The 23,641-nt window shown below is 38.3% G+C and overlaps 1 protein-coding gene across 1 annotated transcript in view; it reads left to right on the top strand.

Moving 5' to 3' along the window:
- Window positions 1-22,368, top strand: part of ryr2b (ryanodine receptor 2b (cardiac)) — a 77,935-nt gene extending 55,567 nt beyond the window's left edge. The window contains exons 91-106 of the mRNA XM_039621613.1: window positions 49-1,325; window positions 1,503-1,564; window positions 2,071-2,215; window positions 2,374-2,460; window positions 2,699-2,908; window positions 3,063-3,193; window positions 4,541-4,583; window positions 7,407-7,543; window positions 8,484-8,544; window positions 8,888-9,034; window positions 9,244-9,378; window positions 10,384-10,540; window positions 10,660-10,724; window positions 15,290-15,390; window positions 17,701-17,752; window positions 20,243-22,368. Of these exons, the coding sequence (XP_039477547.1) occupies window positions 49-1,325; window positions 1,503-1,564; window positions 2,071-2,215; window positions 2,374-2,460; window positions 2,699-2,908; window positions 3,063-3,193; window positions 4,541-4,583; window positions 7,407-7,543; window positions 8,484-8,544; window positions 8,888-9,034; window positions 9,244-9,378; window positions 10,384-10,540; window positions 10,660-10,724; window positions 15,290-15,390; window positions 17,701-17,752; window positions 20,243-20,338 (2,906 nt within the window). The 3' untranslated portion in view covers window positions 20,339-22,368. The remainder of the gene's footprint in view (window positions 1-48; window positions 1,326-1,502; window positions 1,565-2,070; window positions 2,216-2,373; window positions 2,461-2,698; window positions 2,909-3,062; window positions 3,194-4,540; window positions 4,584-7,406; window positions 7,544-8,483; window positions 8,545-8,887; window positions 9,035-9,243; window positions 9,379-10,383; window positions 10,541-10,659; window positions 10,725-15,289; window positions 15,391-17,700; window positions 17,753-20,242) is intronic.
- Window positions 22,369-23,641: the final 1,273 nt, after the last annotated feature.

Below are 23,641 nucleotides of genomic sequence, written 5' to 3'. Positions count from 1 at the left end.
TAATTTACCATTTTTCATTAAGTAAGGGCATTGCTGTGCCTCCTGCAGGTAATGTTGTCAATGGAACTACTGGAAAGCAAATGGTGGATATGTTGGTGGAATCGTCAAGCAATGTGGAAATGATTCTCAAATTTTTTGACATGTTCCTCAAACTTAAAGACCTCACCTCCTCAGAAGCCTTCACAGAACATGATCCTGATCGTCAGGGAAGCATATCCAGGAAGGAGTTCCAGAAAGCCATGGAAAACTGCAAGCATCTCTCGCACACTGAGATCCACTTCTTGCTTTCGTGCATGGAGACTGATGATGGTGAAATTGTGAACTATGAGGCCTTTGTGGATCGCTTCCATGAGCCAGCAAAACACATTGGCTTCAGCATCACCGTTCTCCTCACCAATTTGTCAGAACACATGCCCAACGATTCAAGACTAAAGACATTCTTGGAACTGGCAGAAAGTGTCTTGACTTACTTTCAGCCCTGTCTAGGACGCATAGAGATCCTCGGCAGTGGGAAGCGCTTCGAACGCGTCTACTTTGAGATCAGTGAATATAGCCGTACACAGTGGGAGAAGCCACAGGTTAAAGAGTCGAAGAGGCAGTTCATTTTTGATGTCGTCAACGAGGGCGCAGAGAGAGAGAAAATGGAAATGTTTGTCAATTTCTGTGAGGACACCATTTTTGAGATGCAGCTTGCTGCTCAGATATCTGGCTCTAACACTGGAGAAAGGAATACTGGGAAACAAGTCGAGGATAAACGACACCTGGACGATCAGGGAATGTTTTTCATGATTCATTGGTGGCTATTTCTGTCAACTCTACTTTCTCTGATAAACCTAAAGACACTGATGAAAATGACCCTGAAGGATATCCTCACGTCGGCTGCTCTATTCGTCCGATTCATTTGTATGGCTCAGGTACGGTGCATTTATGTTTTATTTCGCAGCATCTTGTACGTGCTGTACATTGCTTTTGTGAGTGGTGGGCTCATAGAGGGAGCCAAAAGGATGAGGATATCCGACTTGCTTGGCGGTATCCTTGAACCAACTCTTGATGAGGTCACGGAGGTGCCAAGTGGTGTGGATCAGCCGAGGAGGTACTCTGCCAGTTTCTCGTCCCACAGAGAATTGAGGGAGATTGGGCAGATGGGAGCTGTGACCTCCCCCAGAGAGGTGGATGTACTGTCAGGCATTTTTGGCCTGAAACTAAAGAAAGAGGAAGGTCGATACAAACTTGTAGCACAAGACCTCACTGCCAGTCTGGATGACCTGTTCAGCACAAGTTCCAGGACCAGTGCTTCCTCTGATATTGAAAAGCATCAGATAACGGTATGATTGATATGAAATTACATTCAGAATGTTTTATTTAATGTTCATGGCTCAGTACATTTTATTTTTCCCAAGGTTTTTCATCTGTGTGGATTTGTCTTAAGCTTCACTGATTTGTAATACTTTGATACTGTTTGAGCTTCATATTAAACTTTGATTCTTAATGAATTTTACCAGCAGCAAATTAAGGATCACACAACCACAGAGGAAAAAAATGAAGACAAAAGAATGAAGACTGAGTGAGTCTCTTGCTCTCATGCTTTCTTATTTGGTTCTGAAAGAGGGATTTTTTTTAAACTTCTCAATAACACTTTAAGTGTTACAGTCGCTAAAATGTGGGTTTAAAACCAATAAAAAATATTTTGCTAAATGACAGCTATAAGATTTGCCAACAGTAAGGTCCTTCTGGCTGCTCCCTTAACTCTCAAGGGGTTACAACAACAGATGGACCTGCATGTTTTATTTGATTTGATTCCCTGAGGCTGAGTTTGTGTCTCCCTCTGGTCTAAAATCTTGGGTCTTTCAAACGTTATGCAAACATGCTGACCACAATACTGTTCATTCGCTGCCATTCACCATATAAAAACCACTGACTTTTCATGTGGGCTTAAAGCAAAGGTTAAGATCACATTTAACATAAAAAGTCTGAAATCTTCACAGGCAAAATTCTGCTTTCATCATCCCAGATATTGGTCAAAGTAAGGCTGTTTGACTTTCCCTCTGTTTGCCTATGGATTATTTGCAGAGAGAAGAAGTCTGAGAAGAAAATTGGAAATGAGAAAGCAAAGGCAAGAGGGAGAGCCAAGAGATTCTCAAATAAGTTAAAAGAACCACAGAGCCAACAATCTGCCCTTTGGGAGACAATTGGCACTCATAACAAGAGCCTGCTGGTAATATGCAAGTGCACACAGAGAGACACACATGGCTGTGAATGTATGAGTACGATGTAGATAAGGATGCATCCTTACACCCACTTCAGTTTTCCTCCACAGTCACATAAATATAAAGACCAGACACCTCAGATTTTTTTTCTGTTTCTTTTTTCCAGAACTATTTTGCAAGGAACTTTTATAATCTGCGCTTGCTGGCTCTTTTTGTCACCTTTGCAATCAATTTCATCCTTCTGTTCTACAAGGTGGGAATGTGCTAATGAGACAAGTATTTTGTGCTGTTGTGTGTTTTGTCCTTTTTTTTGCCCATTATTTGCTACTTCATGCTGTGAAGCCCAGGGAGTCAATCAAACTGGGTAGTCTCGGTCGATGCTTTACTTTAACAACATTGAATTTCTTATATTAAAAAAGATGGTTATTAATATTTTGTCAAAAAGTCAACTTGTCTTAAGTATTATATATTTGGTGTACTGTCTACCCAAGGTAACATCGTTCCCTAACCTGAAAGAAGAGGAAGGAATGACCACATCTGTTTACGGTGAAGAACTGAACTCTGATGCTGACAACAGCGAGGGCAGAGTGTATTTTGTACTTGAAGAAAACAGTGGATACATGGAGCCCTCTCTCAATTTCCTGGCTGTAGCACACACAATCATCTCCTTCTGTTGTATTATTGGTTATTACTGCCTCAAGGTATACCAGTTTAAGAACTTCTTTCACTTTATTTAATCACTTTTTACCTGTCAAGAGCCATGAAGTAAATTATTAACTTGAATGTTTTGTTAGTGTATTACTGATGTACTTATTCAAAGAATATAGTGATTATTTTAGTGCGTTTGATTGAAAGGTACCATTAGTAATCTTCAAACGTGAGAAGGAAGTGGCACGAAGGCTGGAGTTTGATGGGCTCTATGTGACAAAACAGCCTCCTGAGGAAGACATCAAAGGCCAATGGGACCGACTGGTCATTAACACCCCGTATGTTCATGACTTATGTTTTAATATCATTTTTATTCATAAAGTAATGGTAAAATCAAATAACAGCCTGTTTTGTACTTCAAATCTAAGAAACCTGCTACTGGCACCTAGTACTTGCTGGACTCTTCATTAGGTAGGCTTGCTCGACTTGGCTTTAAGCCAAATATCAAATCAGCCAATCACATGGCAACAGCCATGCAGACATGATCAATACGACTTGGTGAATTTCAAACTGAGCACCAGAATGAGGGAGAAAGGTGATTTAAGTGGCATTGTTTTTGGTAGACTAGTCTAGCAGTTTTCTGAAATACTCAATCTACTGGGATTTTCCAACTGGGGTTTACAGAGAAAAGGGCAAATATCCAGTGAGCGACAGATCTTTGGGTGAAAATGCCATGTTGATGTCTAAGGTCAGAGGAATATGCCCACACTGCTTTGAGCTGATAGGAAGGCAACAATAACTCAAATAACTACTCCGTATCATGTCTGAAAGCACAATATGTCAAACCTTGAAGCAGATGGGCTAGAGTAGCAGACCACACCGGGTGACACTTTTATCAGCTAAAAACAGGAAACTGAGGATACAATACACAGAGGCTCACCAAATTAGACGAGAGGAGATTGGAAATATGTCGGCTGGTGCGATGAGTCTTGATTTCTGCTGCTAGATCTGAATGGTAGGGTCAGAATTTGGTGTAAACAACATAAAAGCATGGCTGCTTCCGACCTTGTATCAAGGGTTCTGGTTGCTGATGGTGTAATGCTGTGACTGTAATTTTGCTGGCACACTTTGGGGCCCTTATTATCAACATTATAATTTCCACACCACAGCCTGCCTTAGTGTTGTTGTTGACCATATCTATCCCTTCATGACCACAGTGTGCCCATCTTCTGATGGCTGCTTCCAGCTCGATAATGCACAATGTCACAAAGTTAACATCTCCAACTGGTGTCTTGAACATGGCAGTGAGTTCACTGTACTCAAATGGCCTCCATGGTCACCAAATGTCAATCCAATAGGATACCTCTGGGATATGGTGGAATGAGAGATTTGTATCATGGATGTGCAGCTGACAAATCTGTAGGAACTGCTTGACCCCGTGCTGTCAATATGGTCCACAATCTCTAGGGAATGTTTCCTGCACCTTGTTAAATCTGTAAATTAAACCAGTTCTGAAGGCAGAATAGGCTCTAACGTGTTTCTAGCAAGGTGTAACTAATGAGGTGGCTGGTGAGTGTATACACATTGAAGTAACAGGCTGAAATGTTTCACTCAGTCTTGCTTCATTTCAATAAATGTTAGTTTCTATTCCTCCCATATGAATCAGTCTCTTACTCTGTTTTCAGATCATTTCCAAGCAATTACTGGGATAAATTTGTGAGGAGAAAGGTAAGGTCTGGTCTAAAAGTGCTTATAAATTTATATAATTATGTGCATATTCCATGTAGTTACATTGTATTAAGAAACAAAATGACATTTACCGTTTCATCATTATTTCCCTGTAAAATACCAAAATGATTTTCTTGCCTCAGTAGACAGTGCAACACCTTCAGCCTTCTCATTGACTATGTCTCTGTAGTTTAAAAAAGGAGATCATTGTCTGCTTTAAGAAAGGCCCTTTTGGTCTTTTTCCCCCAGTTTAGGAACACTTAATTTGACTCAGAAATTCAACTTGTAATGCACTGGTAGGAAAGCTACTGGGGGCTATACTAAAGGTTTGGGATTACCTCCTTTGGGATTAAAATAGCTACTTTTGAGATTTACTAAAGAGCCACATACACATTACTAGACACATTACTTTCTTGGCTGGCCTTAGGATTTTCCCTTTCCGAGTGCAGAATTTAGGGAGGATAGTGTTTAAATCAATCATACAAATGTGATTTACTAAGGTTTGCAGGTACTTACCCTGAATGACCAGTGTCCCACATTTTTCTGGTGCTTCTGCTTTTTTTTTTTTTTTTTTTTTTTTTTTTGGTAGCGGAGCAGAACTGAATGTAGAGTGTAAGGAGGAGGAGAAGGATTAGTTGCCTAGTTCAAGAGGCCTGCAAGCCATAGATGTATTATCAGCAGCAAAGTCGAGTTTTATAGCGTTTTACAGCATTTTGCTGTGTTTTGGTTTTTAGTCACATTTATACACAGAAATATTATTGAAAACCTATCTTTGCTTAAAAGTATCCACACAGATCTCTGCAGCACTACCATCAGATCTCACACATGTTAGACTTGTGTCTAAATCTTAATGTTGTTAAGGTGTCAATGAATGCAGATTAGCATTTTGAATGCAGTATTTGTTTCTTCTACGGGCAGATTAGAGTCAGATGCCTTTATTTGATTTGAGTAAATACCTGTAGCACGCAGGAAAAAAGACCCCACACATTCATGCATGTGCAGCAGTAACAGTAATTTCAATAGAAACAGATGTGTATACTTTATTGTTATTATATCAACTGTGTTATTTTGGCGCTGCTAATTTGCTCCACTCTTATTGGCACATTCTTGCAGCCTCACTTTATGTGGATGACTTATTAAATCTGGCCTTTGGTGTGTTACATCAAACTACATTCACTGATCATTTTATCAGGGGAAGCAGTTATTTAAATATTTAAAGTCTTCAGTGTTTGGAACATGCTGCTGTTCCCCTCTCATTTGAAGTGATTTGTTAGGAACAGTGTTAGCAACAACTTTATTTCACTGTATCACTTGTGCTTTACACTTGAATGAATATAGGTTTGCCGTTTTGTTTTGGTGATATGGTTTCATAGACACATCCAGCTAGTATTTATGGTAGTACTCATCAGCTTCTGAAGGGATGTTTGGAAGTATTGATTTTATTCCACAGCAGTACTGTATATTGCATTTTCCTGGCAGCGTATATTTGAACAAAAAAATAGATGATATGACGGGTTCTCACAGCGACTGTTGTGGCTCTAGGGTTTTGTTAAGTTGTAGTTTAATGTTTTTGTGTTTGGATTTCTGTTAGGCATTACTGATATTCTAGTACTTATTTGCTTGAGCCTTGGTTTCATATTATGGTTTCAATATCATCCTATTAGGTTAAACTTAGTGGCTTAGTTCTTCTGATTCTTGTTTGACATTCCTGAGTTCTGGTTCTTGTCATGATTTCTGTGCTGTTCTAGTGTTGCTGCTGTTTTTGATTTGTGTTTTATTTGGTTTTGAGTTTATCCTTTGAGGGTTGTGTGTGCTAGTTTTGCTTCCTGTCTGTCTTCCCCTGACTCCCTGATTGTTTTCACTCTTCTCTCGGGAGTAGTCAGTCTTCTGTGTATATACAGCATAGAAATGTGTTCCATTTTGTCCTTGTTGAGTCGTTAGCTGTCTGCTACCCTCAGTGAGCTCCTTGTAATTTTTGTTTACCTATTGAAGTCTGCATTTTTGGACTATGTAGTCTGCTACTAAAGCTTGCTTTTTGTTAAATTGTTCTGCATTGCAATGTGGCCCTTGCCTATAAACCGCAAGTTTTATGATAGGCACCCGGTTGCAAGGCGTAATTAATCATTTATTAAGTAATTTTTGCACAAACACCTTCATTTAAAGAAGAAAAAGTCAGGACTGGAAAGTAATGCCTTGACTTTCAATTTCATTAAAGCACTTTGACTTTGGTTTTGGCTTTTTGCCACTTCATGGACACTTGGTCTACATAAAATACACCTGGCACTCCCACATTGCATTTAATACCCTCGATTGCATCATTTTAAGAGATGGCAGTAAAATAGATGGTTAGAAGGTTTGTGATATTGCTTACCAGACTTCAGAGTGCCTGCGTTTGTAATGGCAAATGGGCTTTATAATAAAGCTTGGCTCTCATTTTAATAGATTCAGTCACATAAAGTTGAAACTCATGTATTTGTCATGAGCCTAAGTTAATATTTTTGAACCAAGATGCAACACCTGTGCATTCTATCAGGAAGGTAAATGGTAAAGTCTGCATCAACACAAATGTGTTGATTACTTTAAAACCAGTGTTTGTACCAGCCATTAACACAACTGTCCAAACAAGCAAAACCAAACAAAAAAAACCCAAAACATTTGCAACACAAGTGTCTGACAATCTTTGTTTCGTTAGACTTAAACTATGCAGAATTCAGTATTAATCCAAATACCATTTATCATCTTGTCTTGTGTAATTCATGTGACGATACACTGAAGAACACATTGCTTGCGTCACAATGCAAACATGTCTTCTTCCCTGTTCAGGTGATGGATAAGTACGGTGACTTTTATGGCTGCGAGAAGATAAGTGAACTCCTAGGTCTGGACAAGGCTACTTTAGACCTTAGTTCTGAAACAAAAACAAAGAAGAGGCTCAAGAGAGACGCTGCCTGGAGTGCTCTGTGAGTAGAGTTTGCAATTGTGCATTCTTAAAAAGATTCATGGGAAACATCTGAGGTCTAATGTGTCATTTATTTTGCTCTGCGTGCAATTTCAGACAAAATTATGGTGTAGTTTTTCGTTATTTATGGAACTGCTTTAGAGAGGTTTAATGCATGCAAGAACACAATCTCATTTTCTATATTGTATATGCATTTTAATAAATACAAATAATTCTTCCCTGACAGGCCTCCATAATATGGATTAGGTAGGCAGCTGTACACAAAGAAGCTTGCAGTGATCGCAATAATGTAGCTACTTATCTGGAGGATAGCTAGTATACAGGCTGTCTGGGAATGACATAAAAAAAATGTAAATAATGAAATCAATACAGCCCATTTTCTAATGCATTTTACTGTGGAAGTGAATTGGACTACAAAATGGGTCCCTGGTGAAATACATTAACAGTCTGGGTTTATTTACTGTTATGTTTGGCTCTTGTGTGGGCCTTGTTAGTAAAATAACATTTCAGGCAAATGATTATTAATAGCCCGTGCCATTTTTAATAATGGTTCTGCGAACATTGTGTGTGTGTGTGTGTGTGTGTGTGTGTGTGTGTGTGTGTGTGTGTGTGTGTGTGTGTGTGTGTGTGTGTGTGTGTGTGTGTGTGTGTGTGTTTAATAATGGTTCTGTGTGTGTGTGTGTGTGTGTGTGTGTGTGTGTGTGTGTGTGTGTGTGTGTGTTATGTAACAGGTAAAACGGGTCCTAGAACATTATGCTGTACTTGAGGAAGAACATAATATTCTAAGAAAAAGCCCCATAACTGAGACTGTGTTTTTAAAAATATAAAAACACAGTAGGTCAAGGCTCTGATGTAAATCACTAACATTTTGACCTTGTTTAATTGTTCTTGTTATTATCTATTATTTTTTTATTAATTAATCATATCATATTTTTTTTCAGATGCAACTCCATTGACATGAAGTATCAGGTGTGGAAACTAGGTGTAGTTTTCACTGACAATGTAAGTTGGATTGCATCTAATAGTTTATGACTTTTGCTCAGTTTGGTTATAAGCCAAAGCAAAGGTGTTACATCCTGCAATTTATGTTAACCATTTGGTTAATGTTACCAGGCAGTGGTTGTAAAACGTATCCGATATTTTATGGCCTATTCCTCTTTTGTTAATCTGTCATTCTACCGTGCTACGATTTTGTTTGATAAAAATGGGCGTATAGCAGAGGAGGAGATGGTAATATCCTTTTTATTCGGCTTATCTAAAATACACATTTGTCTCTTTATCTGTCCTTGTAATCTATATTGGCTGTGTTTCTTATGTTTGGTTGTGCTCGTGTGTGTGCTTACAGTCCTTCTTGTACTTGGCATGGTACATGACCATGTCGTTTCTGGGACATTATAACAACTTCTTCTTTGCTGCCCACCTTTTGGATATCGCTATGGGTTTTAAGACGCTTCGTACCATCCTCTCCTCTGTCACACATAATGGCAAACAGGTGTGTGTTTGTGCATTTGCATATCTGCGTGTATCTGTCCTTAATTCTCTCTCCATCTGTTTCCATGTGTGTTCATGGGTGCAGCTACAATGCATGCGATGTTTGCTCTCACCTTGTGAGGTTATATTGAGAATTTTCAAAGAAGAAGTAGTGTATTAAAACCCATCTGCCTGTCTGTCATTTTCTAATTATGTGTGTGTGCTTGTCAGTTGGTCCTTACTGTGGGCCTCTTGGCTGTTGTGGTGTACCTCTACACTGTTGTAGCCTTCAACTTCTTCAGAAAGTTCTACAACAAAAGTGATGACAAGGACATCCAAGACATGAAGTGCAATGACATGCTTACTGTGAGTTTAATGTGCATATTGACACACACTCTCCCTCCACATATATCTGCCTCTTATCACCGTCGCTATCTTTTTGTGCTTATCTTTGTAACGCAAACACAGCCACCCACCTCCTTTTCTCCCTGCACACTGAGAGAGGTAGAGGAAGGTTCTGACAGGGATCCCCATTGTTCAAATGAAAACAGCCTCATGTCTTATTCCATCACCTTTTTTTTTTTTTTTCTATAAAATGATGGACACTTTGAGAGAAAACAGCCCCCGAAGCCTCAGCATAGCCCTTTGTTTGGCCACTCAAAATATTAACACCCCACTGCCTGCTCTATTCTAATATGGACTCCACTGTCACTCACATATGCAGGCGGATGGGCAGCGATAGCATTTGAATGAAATCCTGTTAATATAGGAGTGAGGAATATTACGGTAAACCCTCACTCTCACTCACTGTGCTGTTGTATCAATCTCTCTACAGTCATTGCCATACCATTTTAAAGACGAGTACAATGAAAGCGTATGAATCCAAAGCAGAAGACTTGTATGGAAAAATCTTTCATATTTTGATTTTGTTCAAATTCCCTGTGGAAAATATTGTCCTTGGCAGTTAAAAGCACAGTGTAGCCCTTGGTAGACAACGTGAATGTTAATTTGTCTTGCCTTATACTCCTCGAAGGGGAACAAATGTCTGAGAATATTGATGGGAAACAAAACTTACACTATTGTTTAAAAATGTAGAAGTGCTGGCAGTTTAATTTTTTTTTTTTTTTTTTCCCCAATAGCAACAAACATGAGTAGAGGGATGAAAATGCAGAAAATAAATTCTTTATTGAGCTTCAATATTAACAATCATTATCCTTGGATTTTGGTAAAACAATTTTTTACCCTGACGTATTCTTGAATACGTCACATCACTACCAAAGACAGCCTGTTAAAGGGAGGAATAAATTGAGGGAGACGTGCTCTGATCCTCATATAGAATTCTACCAAGACTGATTATTTCTTTATTTTTAGTGTTACATGTTCCACATGTATGTGGGAGTGCGTGCAGGCGGTGGAATCGGTGATGAGATCGAGGATCCTGCTGGAGATGAGTTTGAGGTGGAACGGATTGTCTTTGATATTACGTTTTTCTTCTTTGTCATTGTCATCCTCCTGGCCATTATCCAGGGTGAGACACACACACACAAACACACACGGTGAATTTGTTTTGCAACTTAAATTCAACTGGAAATAAAGAATTTATCATGCATCAAAATATACTGAAAAATGTCATGTTCTTGCTTTTAGGGTTGATAATTGATGCCTTTGGAGAGCTTCGTGACCAACAGGAACAGGTGAAGGAGGATATGGAGGTGAGATTTGACACTTTCTGTCTCACACATTCACAGTATATTTCTATTGATGATAGCTGTTATTTATAAAACACATCTTATGTTATTATTATACGGATTATACCGCAGTATGCACCACCATTTCTTTTGTTTCCATATTTTGAGCAAAATTGATTTCCAAAAATACATAATCCAGCCTCGTGAGATATAAATGTCCTATAAAAGCTTAATATTGTCCTCTGCACCATGTTTATGTAGCAGCAGCTTCTGTGGCTAACTAAGTTTGATACCAGGGTTTGGTACTATGAAGCGAGGTCAACATGCCTAGAGTGTCTTTCTTTTACCTGGATTCACTTACCTTAACATCAGCAATCAGGATAAGTGGTCACACAAAGCTAGTTATTAACTCAGGTTTCCTCTCTTTGTGGCACTGGCAGCATCTCAAAAACATGGATGGATAAGTATCCTGGCAGCAGAGTTGCTGGTTTTTGAAAAGGAGGATAAAGCAATAATATGGAAAAAATATAAAGAGGGTTAAGCAAATAATACTGACGAAACGTTGTAGAGCTTTTGCAGACAAAGCAGTGTGTGTGACAGGAAAAGTGCTGTACAGTTGTTTAGTATTAGAAGTGCTGCATGAATGTGTGTATGCTTTTGGTGCTTTGGACAGGAAGACTGTAAAAGATCTAGTATATTAACAAAGTCTAGCCTATTTAAAGCCAGAAAGGAAAGTAGGAAAAATGCCAACTGTGTAAGTTGACAGACTTTTCAGTTTAATAGCTCTACAATTAGGACAAGTAATCTAGTATTTAATAAAGTTTTTGTTTTACTTTCTGTTCTTTCAGCTGCATCCTTTAATGGTGTGAGAATAAAGAATAAATATAAAAACAGAATTCAAATGTAGACTTTGACATAAGGTTTAAAATATGACCGATTTGTATTTTTTAAGCATATAGAACAATAAAGTTCTTTCAAAATGATTTGCAGTCAAGAGGAAAAAATCAAGGAAAAAGTTCTACAAGGAATAATCTGTATTGATCATTGATTTAACACAACGGCTTCAGATGTTTATGAAAAACTTTAGACCCTCCATTTGTACATAGAAGTCTGAGAGATGTTCAAGGATCCATCAGGCCTCAAATCAGTTCTTTTTCTGAAGAATTGATTGGTCAGTAGGTGGTGAATCAGTATTTCATAGTACAGAAAACTCAGGTTAATCCTGAAGTTACCCTAAGATGAAATCCTGTTTCATAGTACAGACCTCAGCTGTAACTTAAGTATGTGTGAGCAAACAAACTGCACACATACACACATACAATTACATAAATGAAGTACATTCAGTTGTGGGTGCTTGTTTCACAGGAAACAAACGTACCATTAGCACTAATGAGAGTGTACCATTATCTCTTTCTCTTGGATGATTAGGGACTTGTCAGCACAGAAACCCTAGTCTGACAAAAACAAATTGTTGTTTTTAAAAAAATAAATAATAAAGTGTTCATAAAATATGCATTTGTTGACAGATTTTTCAGTCTTGTTTCTCTCATGTTTGCATGCTCATGTGCCCATACGTAGAAGCTAGGAGTAGAAAAACAAATGGAAATGCGTTGTTTGTTAATTAAAGAAAAGTTATCTATTAGGGTTGTTTTGCTGAACCCAATGAACCAGGGGGCCAGGCTAAAACCCTCACTGGTATATCTCTAAAGGCTTTAACAAACCATGAGAATCAGAACCTAAAAAAGACATAAAGTTAGAAAGACAGTCTGACACTAGAAGGAGGCAAAAAAGCCCAAAGGTGCAGGAGAGGCAGCCAAGTAATCGAAAACTAGACCTTTGATTACCAGACTGAGGAAACAGGGTAGTACACTTAGTAGCTCACCAGTTTTGTCAGACTGTCTGAAAAGAGTACTCGTATAGTTGTTATTGTCATTAACATTTAAGTCAGCATCTGCCATTCCACATTCACAGAGAAAACAATAACAACATCAAATATAGTAAGAGCTGTGGTTCAGTTGACTGCAAAACATATTCAGAAGGAATTCAAGCAAAAATAAAATATTTTACAGATTGCTGAAGGCTGAATAGAACAGATGCAAGCTGGGGCTGTGAAATTGTTAAAAATAGCGATACATTGTGTTAATTCGGTATAAGCTTGTGACAGTTTTTCCGACATCTTCGTCTAATATGTGGTTTTTCTTTCTACGGTATATGTTATATTTGTCATTGTGTCACAAAATATAAAACAGTGCCACAGATTTTACACCTGCTTTTCCAGATGTTGTATTATAGGGGCATTAAGCTCTACTGCTCTCAGCAATGATAAATCAGGTTGAGCTTCATTCCACCATTATTTGCCATAAATAGAAATGACCTAAAATGCATTAAACCCAAAACACATATTCCGTTATTGCTTCTTTTTTGTCACGGCACAAACAGGTTGTTTGGTTTTCCCAAAGCATCTTTTTTTTTCAAAGCACTTTGTCTCTGCGACATTCAAACCCCAAAACAAGCCAAAAATTGGTCCATCCTGAAGATCTGGTCCCCTGACACAAATATAGTGTATGCATTTAAGTAACAAGAGGACTGTCATTATATATCAAGGAAGCCACTGGATTAGCAGATGGCAGATCACAGAAGACCTTACTCATCAGGCCAGGACTCTGCTGTCTGTTTACATCTACTGACTAGTAGTGCTGGGCGATATGGAAAAAATATTTATCACGATATGAATTGTTTTATATCACGATAACGATATATATCACGATATACCATCTGAAAAGTATGCAGTCTGTAAACAGCGATTGGAGAGGGTGCAGTGTTTGTTTTGAGTTACCGTAAAGCATGTCGCAAATCCGGGTGCACGTAAAGCAGCACCATGTCGCAAAACCACAAGACGGAGTTTCTTTGTGAAAAATATCATTTTTTTTATACTTTATTTTCTCTTGCATAAAGTTAAGAGTATGTATAGTGAGAAGACAACACTAATATATTTGCCACAGGCTATTTAACTCTTTAAGACCTACCATGAGGCCAAGTCTGCCAGAGCTTATCTTTACATTTTACATGCTGTAGTGCCATTTGTGGGAGCATTTCAAGTTGCTATACATCAATACAACCGTTATAGCCCAAATTTTAATAATATGTATGCATTAAGTCCATAGTAACTACATAAATTGCAAAAAAGTGCAATAAACTACAAAAAAATTGAAAATCGTTTTTGTTTTGTTTTTTACAAATATTTCTAGTTAGAGAAATTTAAGAGGCTTATCCCTCAAAACTGTAAATACAAGAAAGTTGCACAAAATAGTTTCCAACCACGAGAAATTTATTTTGAGTGTCTTCATAGTTTTATTTTTGAGATACACTAATTTTTATATAGTACAGGAAAAATGAAAATAAATATTATAATGTAAATTTGCAAAAAAACAGCATGTGCATCAAAATAAACTATTTCCAACAGTGTAATTTGACTTCTAAGCATCCCTGAAACGATACAGAAAAGCATAAAGTCAAATATGACTTTTAAAAACACCAACATAGGCTTTGAAAGTAAAAAACTACATTTTCCGCGAAAATGACGTCACTTCCGGTTTCGGACAGGTAATGGCGGACATAAGATAGTTCCGCTGACTTATATTCCAACATAGGAAGTGTTATGAACAGCTGATCGGATCGGCAAAGCGTGTTTCTGGAATATTATGTTTTTGTTGCTGCAAGTCTGGAATATTATGTTTTTGTTGCTGGAAGTGCTTTTTATGCAATTTTTGCAAAGCTATATGTGGAAGGAAACCGTGACCTAGGGCAAGCTAATGGAATAAGATGTAAGTACAACTCCTACGGTTTCATATGCAAAAAAAATTATTGCGCTACCTTACAAAAATAGTTAGGCAAAACGGAGTGTGCCTGCTCCGACCGGTTGTAAAGGGTTAATGATATATTTTATGTAATAATTTATAAAATTAGGGTTAGAAACGATAGAACACAAATGGATAAACTTTTCTGTCGTCCACACGATATATATCGTCATATCGCCCAGCACTACTGACTAGTGACTGCTTTTTCAGTTACAAGGATGTACACATCCTGGACAGGGAGGAACACTGGTTTGAGTGGGGAGTCAAGGAGGGCATTTATGTGAAAACCCGACTATATCTTTTTATGCTTCGATTGCAACCATTCCCCAACTCTTTGTGTATTCAGCCGCTAATCAGTGGTCATGACATCATGAAACTAAACTCATGGCTCATTTGAGTTTTAATCGTTATACGGCAGTCTTCTTTACAAGGCTGGGAAAGCTACGGTCAGATGATCAGAATCAACTCTCAGAATCCCCGAAGTGTTGCACAGTAGCTTATAAAAGGAATATTAGGTTTCTGTCCTTACCAGTATTTTCCTTATGTGGGTGTCCTCTCAGTGCATTTGTTTAAGAAAAAAAAAAAGGTGTCAGATTGTTGTGATAGCAGGCTAAATACCACATTTGAATCACAGAGCACTAAAACAACAGGCTTTCTAATTTAGTCTGGGGAACATCATGTTTGTCCAAATCTGTTTCATGAACCATTACATTTTACTTTCTCTTCCTGCAGACGAAATGTTTTATATGTGGAATAGGAAGTGAATACTTTGATACAGTTCCTCATGGCTTTGAGACTCACACGCTTCAGGAGCACAACCTGGCCAACTATCTGTGAGTTCATTAAAGCACTGTTTTTAAGCCTGGTTTTGCTATAATCTCGACCTAATTTTAGAAATACTAAAACTAAGTTCTTATGGATTGGTCATGTTTTCATTTGTAAGTTTTATGCATGCTTTGTCACCACTAAACCGTTATTAAAATACAAAAATTATAAATCAAATTAAAACACTTGGCTGTGTATCTGTATGTCTCCATAAATCATTGCTGTAAGTTCATCCCCTTTCTCAAGATTCGCTTTAAAGTATAAAACTTTGTTTACCACAGCTTGCAATTCAGATTTAAACCATTGTCTTTAAGTTATATTTTTCACTTACACTCAATGGTCACTTTGTTAGGTATACCTGTTCAACTGCTTGTTAATGCAAATATCTAATCAGCCAATCACAACTCAGCAACTCAGTGAATTTAGGTATGTAGACATGGTCACAATGACTTGCTGAAGGTAAAACGGCGCATCGCAGTGGAGAAGAAAGATGATTTTCAGTAAATGACTTTCTGGTTCAGCCGTTAGAGCCAGGCTGGCCTGGGTTTTCCACACAACCACTCAGATGGCATGATCAGAATTGGCATTAACAGCATCAGATATGTAGACATCCTACCTGGTAACAATGGATCAGGGTGGTGATGGTGGTGTTGTAATGGTATGAGCAATATTTTCTTGGCACAATTTTGGCCCCTTAGTATCATCTGAACATAATTTAAACATCACAGTCTATTTGAGTGTTGTTGACCACAGCCATCCCTTTATAACCACAGTGTACATTTTCTGATGGCTGCTTGGAACAAGTTCATGTACCATGTCACACATTTCAAATAATCTCAGACAGATTTCTTTACTGTACTCACTATAGCTCCACAGTCACTATATCTCCATAAGAGCACCATTGAGATGTGGTGGAAGAGGAGATTTGGATTACTAATGTACAGCTGAAAAATCTGCAGCAACAGATTGGACCATGGACTGCGCCTTGTTGAATTCATGCCATGAAAAAGGCAAAAGGGGGTTCAACCTGGTGCTAGCAAAATGGTAAATGGTAAATGGCCTGTATTTATATAGCGCCTTTATGATCCCTAAGGACCCCAAAGCGCTTTACATATCCAGTCATCCAGTCATTCACCCATTCACACACACATTCATACACTGGTGATGGCAAGCTACGTTGTAGCCACAGCCACCCTGGGGCGCACTGACAGAGGCGAGGCTGCCGGACACTGGCGCCACCGGGCCCTCTGACCACCACCAGTAGGCAACGGGTGAAGTGTCTTGCCCAAGGACACAACGACCGAGACTGTCCGAGCCGGGGCTCGAACCGGTAACCTTCCAATTACAAGGCGAACTCCCAACTCTTGAGCCACGATCGCCCCTATACCTAATAAATATACCTAATAAAGTGTCTCTGTGCTTTGTTAATGATTTCATTGTGATATGTGTAAAGAGACAATACACCTAAACTAAAAATACATGCATTTGACCAAACTCTGTATTCACCAAGAACAGTTTATCTGTATATTATAAGAAAACTACTATGTAAAGCTAATTTTATTACATTAGGAAAGCCATAGTCATTTACATAGACAGACTGCTAATTGAAATGCTCAAGAGTACCACAATAAGTACAATAGGCTGAAACGCTAATAAAAATAAGAAAATGTGTGTAATAGAAGGTATTAAAGGCAGAAAACAATAACCCCACTCAAGCTTATTAAGTTGTCATGGTTGGAAAGTGATTATCATTTTGTCTTTTTCACTGCTTTTCAGCGTAACACGAGGAACCTTTTGTGCTAGAAGTAAAAATGGTTACTTTGAAGGTGTCATTGCATTGTACATTGTTGCCATGTCAATAATTGCCTGTGGCAAGCGCTTTTGAGACTGATTAGTATGGATCTAGCAGAATGTGTTTGCACCCCCTGATTGATGGACTCTTCTTTGCTCATGAATATGTATGTACAGTCGTGCCTCATTTGACATTTTTGGCTCACCTGATAAAGGTCTACAGGCTGTAGCATCATTACTCATAATTTAATAAACCAAAGGATCATTAGATTTCATTATTTCTTGCTTGTCAATCATCAAATAATTGCAAGTATTAAAGGTAATTTTTAACCTGATTGTCAGGTTGATATTGCTGGTTATATTTTTGCATTTGAAATCCAATTTAAATCCATAATCATCATAATCCTACTACTTGACTACTACATGAACAGTTTCTTAATTTAAGATTTCACACAACCAAATGAAATCACTGGTGGTTTGAAAGATTTGAAACTTGTTGCATAATTCCCCCTTCTGTGTCTTTGCAGATTTTTTCTGATGTACCTTATTAACAAGGATGAGACAGAACACACGGGGCAGGTATAATGGTCTTCTTTTTATAGCATGATCAAGCCAAAAAACTAGATGTGCACTTTTAAATTTCCTAAACAATTACACTATTTTGACAAGATCAAATCCCAAAGTATAGCTTTCCAAAAATACTCCCTTCGTGTCTCAGTGACCTGTTATTTCACACATTTACCATGATAATGACAGAGCTGTGATATAACCTTTTCAGCTAGGACAGAATATGCATTCACACTGTCTCTCAAAAGCCTTGTCACTCCTGGCACGCATATTTTATAATAATATACATGCCAGATATTGCCATTATGAATACATCGCCCCTTAAACACAAAACATTGTGCAATTAGTGCTGTACATTTAACAAAATGAATGTTAGATTTCAAATAGGCAAGTACTTGATTCATTTTCTGATCTTTTTGTCGTAACATTATACATTACCTGTTACACAAAGGAGATACAGGTTTTAAAAAGGCAAATATTCCACTTTCATGGCACAAATGCTCACAGTCAAAGAAAACTACATTGATTTAATCCACCTGAAACATTTTGAACTTGGGGCATTTCAAATCAAATGGGTTCTGGGACTTATTCCTAGATATACTGGGTTTATTCTTTCAGCATATTGTTCTTCTCAGATATAGCTTGCAAGGGGAGCTGCTTGGTGGAAAATAATGTTTTCTCGTAGGCTATGTCCTCTAAGAGCTGTCACTATTGATTAGAAATCCTGGCACATGCGCAGTCTTGAAGATTTTCTTTTACACCCTTGTTTTCCACACTGACCCCCTTAGCACAATCTCTACAGTGTATACCATCCACATGACTTTCAGCCTTGCTCAGATTTTCTTCATCTACTAAAGGTCAGTGGAAACTTCTTGCTCCCAATGGCCATTGTAGTAAACTCATCAAAGGTAAAGAAGATTTCTTTCCTGAAATGTGCAATGGACAATTGTCACCTCCCACCAGCTGGGTGAGTTAGTGGGATCTCGTGTCATAGGTTAACACAGACTAACATGCTTAAGTACAGACATCCAGCTCCACCCTTGATGTATGAGCATGGAGAGCTCCTGGAAAAGCAGGCTATTTTCTGAATCCTTCAGTGCAAGGAAAACAAGGAGATTCTCTTCTAATATTTTCTAGTACCCAAGAAGACATCAAAAAAAGTGATCAATTTTAGACTTGTCTCTGCACATAACGAAATAACCACTCCAGAATGCAAGTAGTGCATCCTATAGTTTTGTTCACATTGACAGACCTTAGAGAAGCAACAACACTCATGTGTTTTGATTTTACCGTAAAAGACAAAGTTTCTTCTTGTTACCTATTCAATCATTTTCCTGAGTGTGCACATGAACTTAGCCACCATGAAATCAAAGCTTTCCCCAGCCAGGGTGAAAGTACTTAGAGAAGAGAAACTAGTAGTTATTCTGGTGACCCCAGAATGTGAAAACATGGTTCTTAATCATGATGCAGCTGCTGGTAGAGGAGCTGTGGCAGTTCTTCTGGCATAAAGATGAAGTGTTGCAGCTGGACCGTACAATCCTCCATTCCCCAGTGATAACCAAGGGTTATGCATGGCCCCTGAACGGGAATGCCTGGTCCCCCAATCCCCTTGTGGTATGTACTATTTAAGGAGCAGAAGCTCCTACTACAGCCTGTTGTACAGTTGAACAGGCTACATTTTAGTCCCCGTACATGGAAAAATCCCTAATAACCCTACCTCATGCCCTCTCTCTCATTGAGTCATAAACACTTCAAAGAGAGGGTTTGTTTTTTCCACATCCTTTGTTTTGGGGTTTTTAGATATGAGTCAGGTGACTCAAACCTGTCAGGTCTCCATGGATTACTGACATGCACATTAATCTTTGTTGCTTTATTGACAGCAATCTATAGACTTATCTGATAAATTAATAAAGTGGGGGGTTTTTTTAGTTTTTTTTTTTTTTTTTTTTTTTTTTTTATAGATAATTCAATTGCAGTTTTCTTGATTCCCACCTTGGCTTTAGCTATAACATATCTTTAGGCCCATCTAAATCCATCTATTCATTAAAAACCCAGGTGTTAAATGATCTAGTAAAACTCCCATTGGAGCCGATAGCTGAAATGTCTCTTAAGGTAATTTCTCTAAAGATGGCGCTCCTCCTCCCCTGACTTCTGCAAATAAAAGAAAAAAAAATGTTCCTCAATTTCACCATCTTGCGTTACTAACAAGGAAGATGGAAGTGTGCCTACTTTACATCCACGGGCACAAAGGCAGAAGAACATGTTGAGGAATTCCCCCAACTAAGGTGATAAACCCAACAGTGACAGCTCTTACTGTACATGGCTATGTCTGTACTCATAGATGGAGCGTGTATCTATTTCTCTGGCATGGTACAAGCAAACATAAAAGAAATGGAGCCTGCTAACTTCATTTTATTTTTCTAATTAGCTCATTGTCAAAGAATGTGTTCATGATGAAATTAATGACTTTTTGATAAATTGCTACTCTGTTGACCTTGCCAGGAATCTTATGTGTGGAAAATGTACCAGGAGCGTTGCTGGGAATTCTTTCCTGTGGGAGACTGTTTCCGTAAGCAATATGAGGATCAACTGGTATGAAATAACCTGAGAGGTCTAAAGCCTCCCTAGTGTCACAAGACAAAGTCCGTCTTGATTTATGCCTTTGGAGTTGCTAATTTGCCTTGAGTTCTGTGTGTGTTTCTACTGTATTGATATTAGATCGCAGCGTTCTTTTTCTTTTTTTTTTTCTTTTTTTTTCTCTTTAAACACAAGTATTTCTAAATTACTAAATTAATTGGAACCAAAAGAATGAGAACCACTTGTTTATGTTCTCATACAACATTAGTGTGTGATGTATGTATTGGCAGTCCTGTGGGAGGAAGCTATTCATTTGAGTGGTTAAGACTACAGCAGCATCTGTAGTAATGTGGCTTTTTACTGTTTCATAAATCATTATCTGTCACAGTCAAAGCTGGCAATCGAAATTCAGTTCGAGGCATTTTTTTTCTTGCTGGATGTGTGTCGTGTTTTCTGAATAAATTGATTTGTTTTTCTAATCAGAGCCTCCCATTCCTTCCTCCTGTGACATCCATATAAACACTCTCCCTCTGGCATTTGCTCTTTTTTTTTTTTACTCTCCTCTGTTTCTTGTGGCTCTCTTGTCTTGTCTGTTGTGCTCATCTCTCCAGGATCCTTACCCTCCGGTCTTTGCTGTTCCCCCCTCCTGCGTTCCTTCTGCTCCCCTGCAATTCCTCGTATCGAGCTCTTTCCCACCATCATTGTCAGCTGTGGTATAGCACGCTAGCAGATCTCTCGCTATTCAGGTCAAAACAATGTTTCTGACACCTGTCTCTGATGGCCGAAAAGTCCTGAGGGAGTTCGTGGGTATAACTCAATGACTAAAAGAGTGTGCTGAGTTGTGTTAAATTGTTACATCATGCTGAGGTTAACAACAGGATGACAGGAGTTGGAGTGCCACCTACAGATATTGTCCTCATTATGCAAAGGTCACACTGAGTCGAACAGATGTACCGCTGATATGGATTCAGGTTGTTTTTGAGCCATGACCATGGCACAGTATTGTTAAAATATTGTGAAAAAGGTGGGAAACTGATGCGGTTTATGTCAAAAAATATTACCAAGTACCCAATTTATAATTTAATTCATTAATTAATTTTAATTTGTTAAAAACGAACGACAGTTGCAAATGGTTTCTTTTCTAAACACATATACTTTTTCCGTCTCTAAGAAATTTTAAGCTTAACATTTACACACTCAGGCCCCAATGCATTGAGGACAACTTACGGTTCAGTATCTTGCTCAATGATACTTCAAAATGTAACTTGGAAGAGAGAGGGATTAAAGCAAAGGGATGAATGTGAGGGGAAACAGGAAAGTTCAGCATGCAACAACTGTGACAGAATTTCCATGTAACTGTAGATATATAGAAATGACTCAAGTGTGAGTTGTAGTCTGGCCATGTAGTGGATGCTGTGGGGCTCTCTGTGCACAAATACATCAGTCAGATGTATAAAAAAAAAAAAAAGACAATTGCATTAATTTTGTTCAAATTATTAACATAAACAATCTCATCAATCAAAAGACTGAGTTTATGGCATGGAAGACCAGCGTCCGTCCATCCACGTTTCACAAGAATTGCTGCTGTAAGTCAGAATTCTCATTCAAACTTGCATGCAGTGTTGTAAAGGTTGCTTTTTAGTTTTATGGATTCTTTTCACAGCACAACCTTTATGTGCACAACGTAAATATCCCGGTGCTGGCCAATTCTGTGTCACGCTCTATTTTCATGCTTTTTTTTTTTTTTTTTATAGCCATGGTTACTGCTGACCATGTAGTTGTAATATTCCTGAACTGTAACGCTTTCATTTTTTGGTAGATATGATTATTTTGTCCTGGATATGATTGTTTGACTTCTCAATAAATTACAAATGTCATTAGTTTGTACAGTGCAGCCAACCGATGGTACCAGAACTTGTCACTTTCTTTCTTTACCTCACACATTACAGTAATCTGTGAATTGTGATGGATCGTGAGCTGCTATGTCTGTTATTGATGTTCTGATGATTACTTTGTAACAGATTCTATGGACCACCATTGAACATCATACCACAACTGGCTGTGACTGGTGATATTATGTATTAAACAATGCTTACTGCTTACAAGAATCTGCTCAAACCTGTAATTTGGTGCTTCTCGATGGCGTGTTGTAATGTTTGACAAATACATGATAGAAACAGAAGATCTGATTTTGAAGAAGAGTGAACTGTACAGGGTAAGAATTCTAATCTTGAATTCATCAAGCAGCTGATAACGTGTTGGTATTTTAAATATAAAGAAATGTGACATGTTCGTTAGGTTTGTTCTTTTGGAAATCCTGGCTGTCTGAATCCATATGTTTGATTCAGACACATCCATGGTGTAAATGCCCCCCCCCCTCCCCCCAAGATATGTCTTCTAGCAACAGACGCAAACACCATGTTGACATTTTAACAAGGTGAGGGGGGGTCTTTAAGATCATGTCACTTCTTCTACACTACAGGAAGACTGAACTTATTTAATCTGTTGCCACATTAGCCAAAGACCAGAGGTCGAGGAATGTGGAAAAAACCTCTAATCAAAAGCTTATTTAATTTGGAAAGATACCCTCTTCTAGTGAGTATAAAAATCAATCATGCCGTCTAAACACCAAACCCACAGACATCCAACTCCTCTTTCACGCCACAGATTTGCAGGAGACATGAGGTCCAATTTCATAAGAAACCTTCCAACACTTGATTTACTAGTACACCGTGTACTTGAAGGAGGGAGTCTGATTCCACCAAAACAACGCAGATTAAACATACTGTTTATTGTATAATTGCCACATCTGCCTGATTAAAAGATATTGTGGATAAGATGGATGGTTTTTTTGGAGCGGCCAAGCTTCCCCTTCTAGTCTTTAATCTTTCCATCCTGTGGTTGAGTAATGCCAGGTCTTTCAGGTCTGGATGCAGTTTAGGTTATGGAGCATAATTTAGAGTCTACATTGAATGAACAGTAGTATACTCATCCTGTGGCATTACACGACAAAACTCAGGTGCTTCACTGAGAACGAACTTGAAACTAACTTGATATAGTTGGATTACCCATGCAGATACAAAACTGTATTACCATTTTTGTGTGAAAATGGTAATACATGGTAATAACCAGATGAACACTGCTGGATTTTTTTCATGACGTGACATTCAGCTAAAGACCTGACACAGGGACATAGAGATGCATCTGACCCTTCAGTTGATCAGAAATGGTCTCAGTGGAAGGGTGGCTGTTGAGGTGCCTTTCTATAGGAAGGGTAATGGGGCTAAGGTACAGTGGCTTGCAAAAGTATTCGGCCCCCTTGAA

Source organism: Oreochromis aureus, linkage group 13, assembly GCF_013358895.1.
Source record: "Oreochromis aureus strain Israel breed Guangdong linkage group 13, ZZ_aureus, whole genome shotgun sequence".
Classification (NCBI taxonomy): Eukaryota; Metazoa; Chordata; class Actinopteri; order Cichliformes; family Cichlidae; genus Oreochromis; species Oreochromis aureus.
Note: the sequence above shows the minus strand (reverse complement) of the source record. Positions and strands in the feature narration are given on the sequence as shown.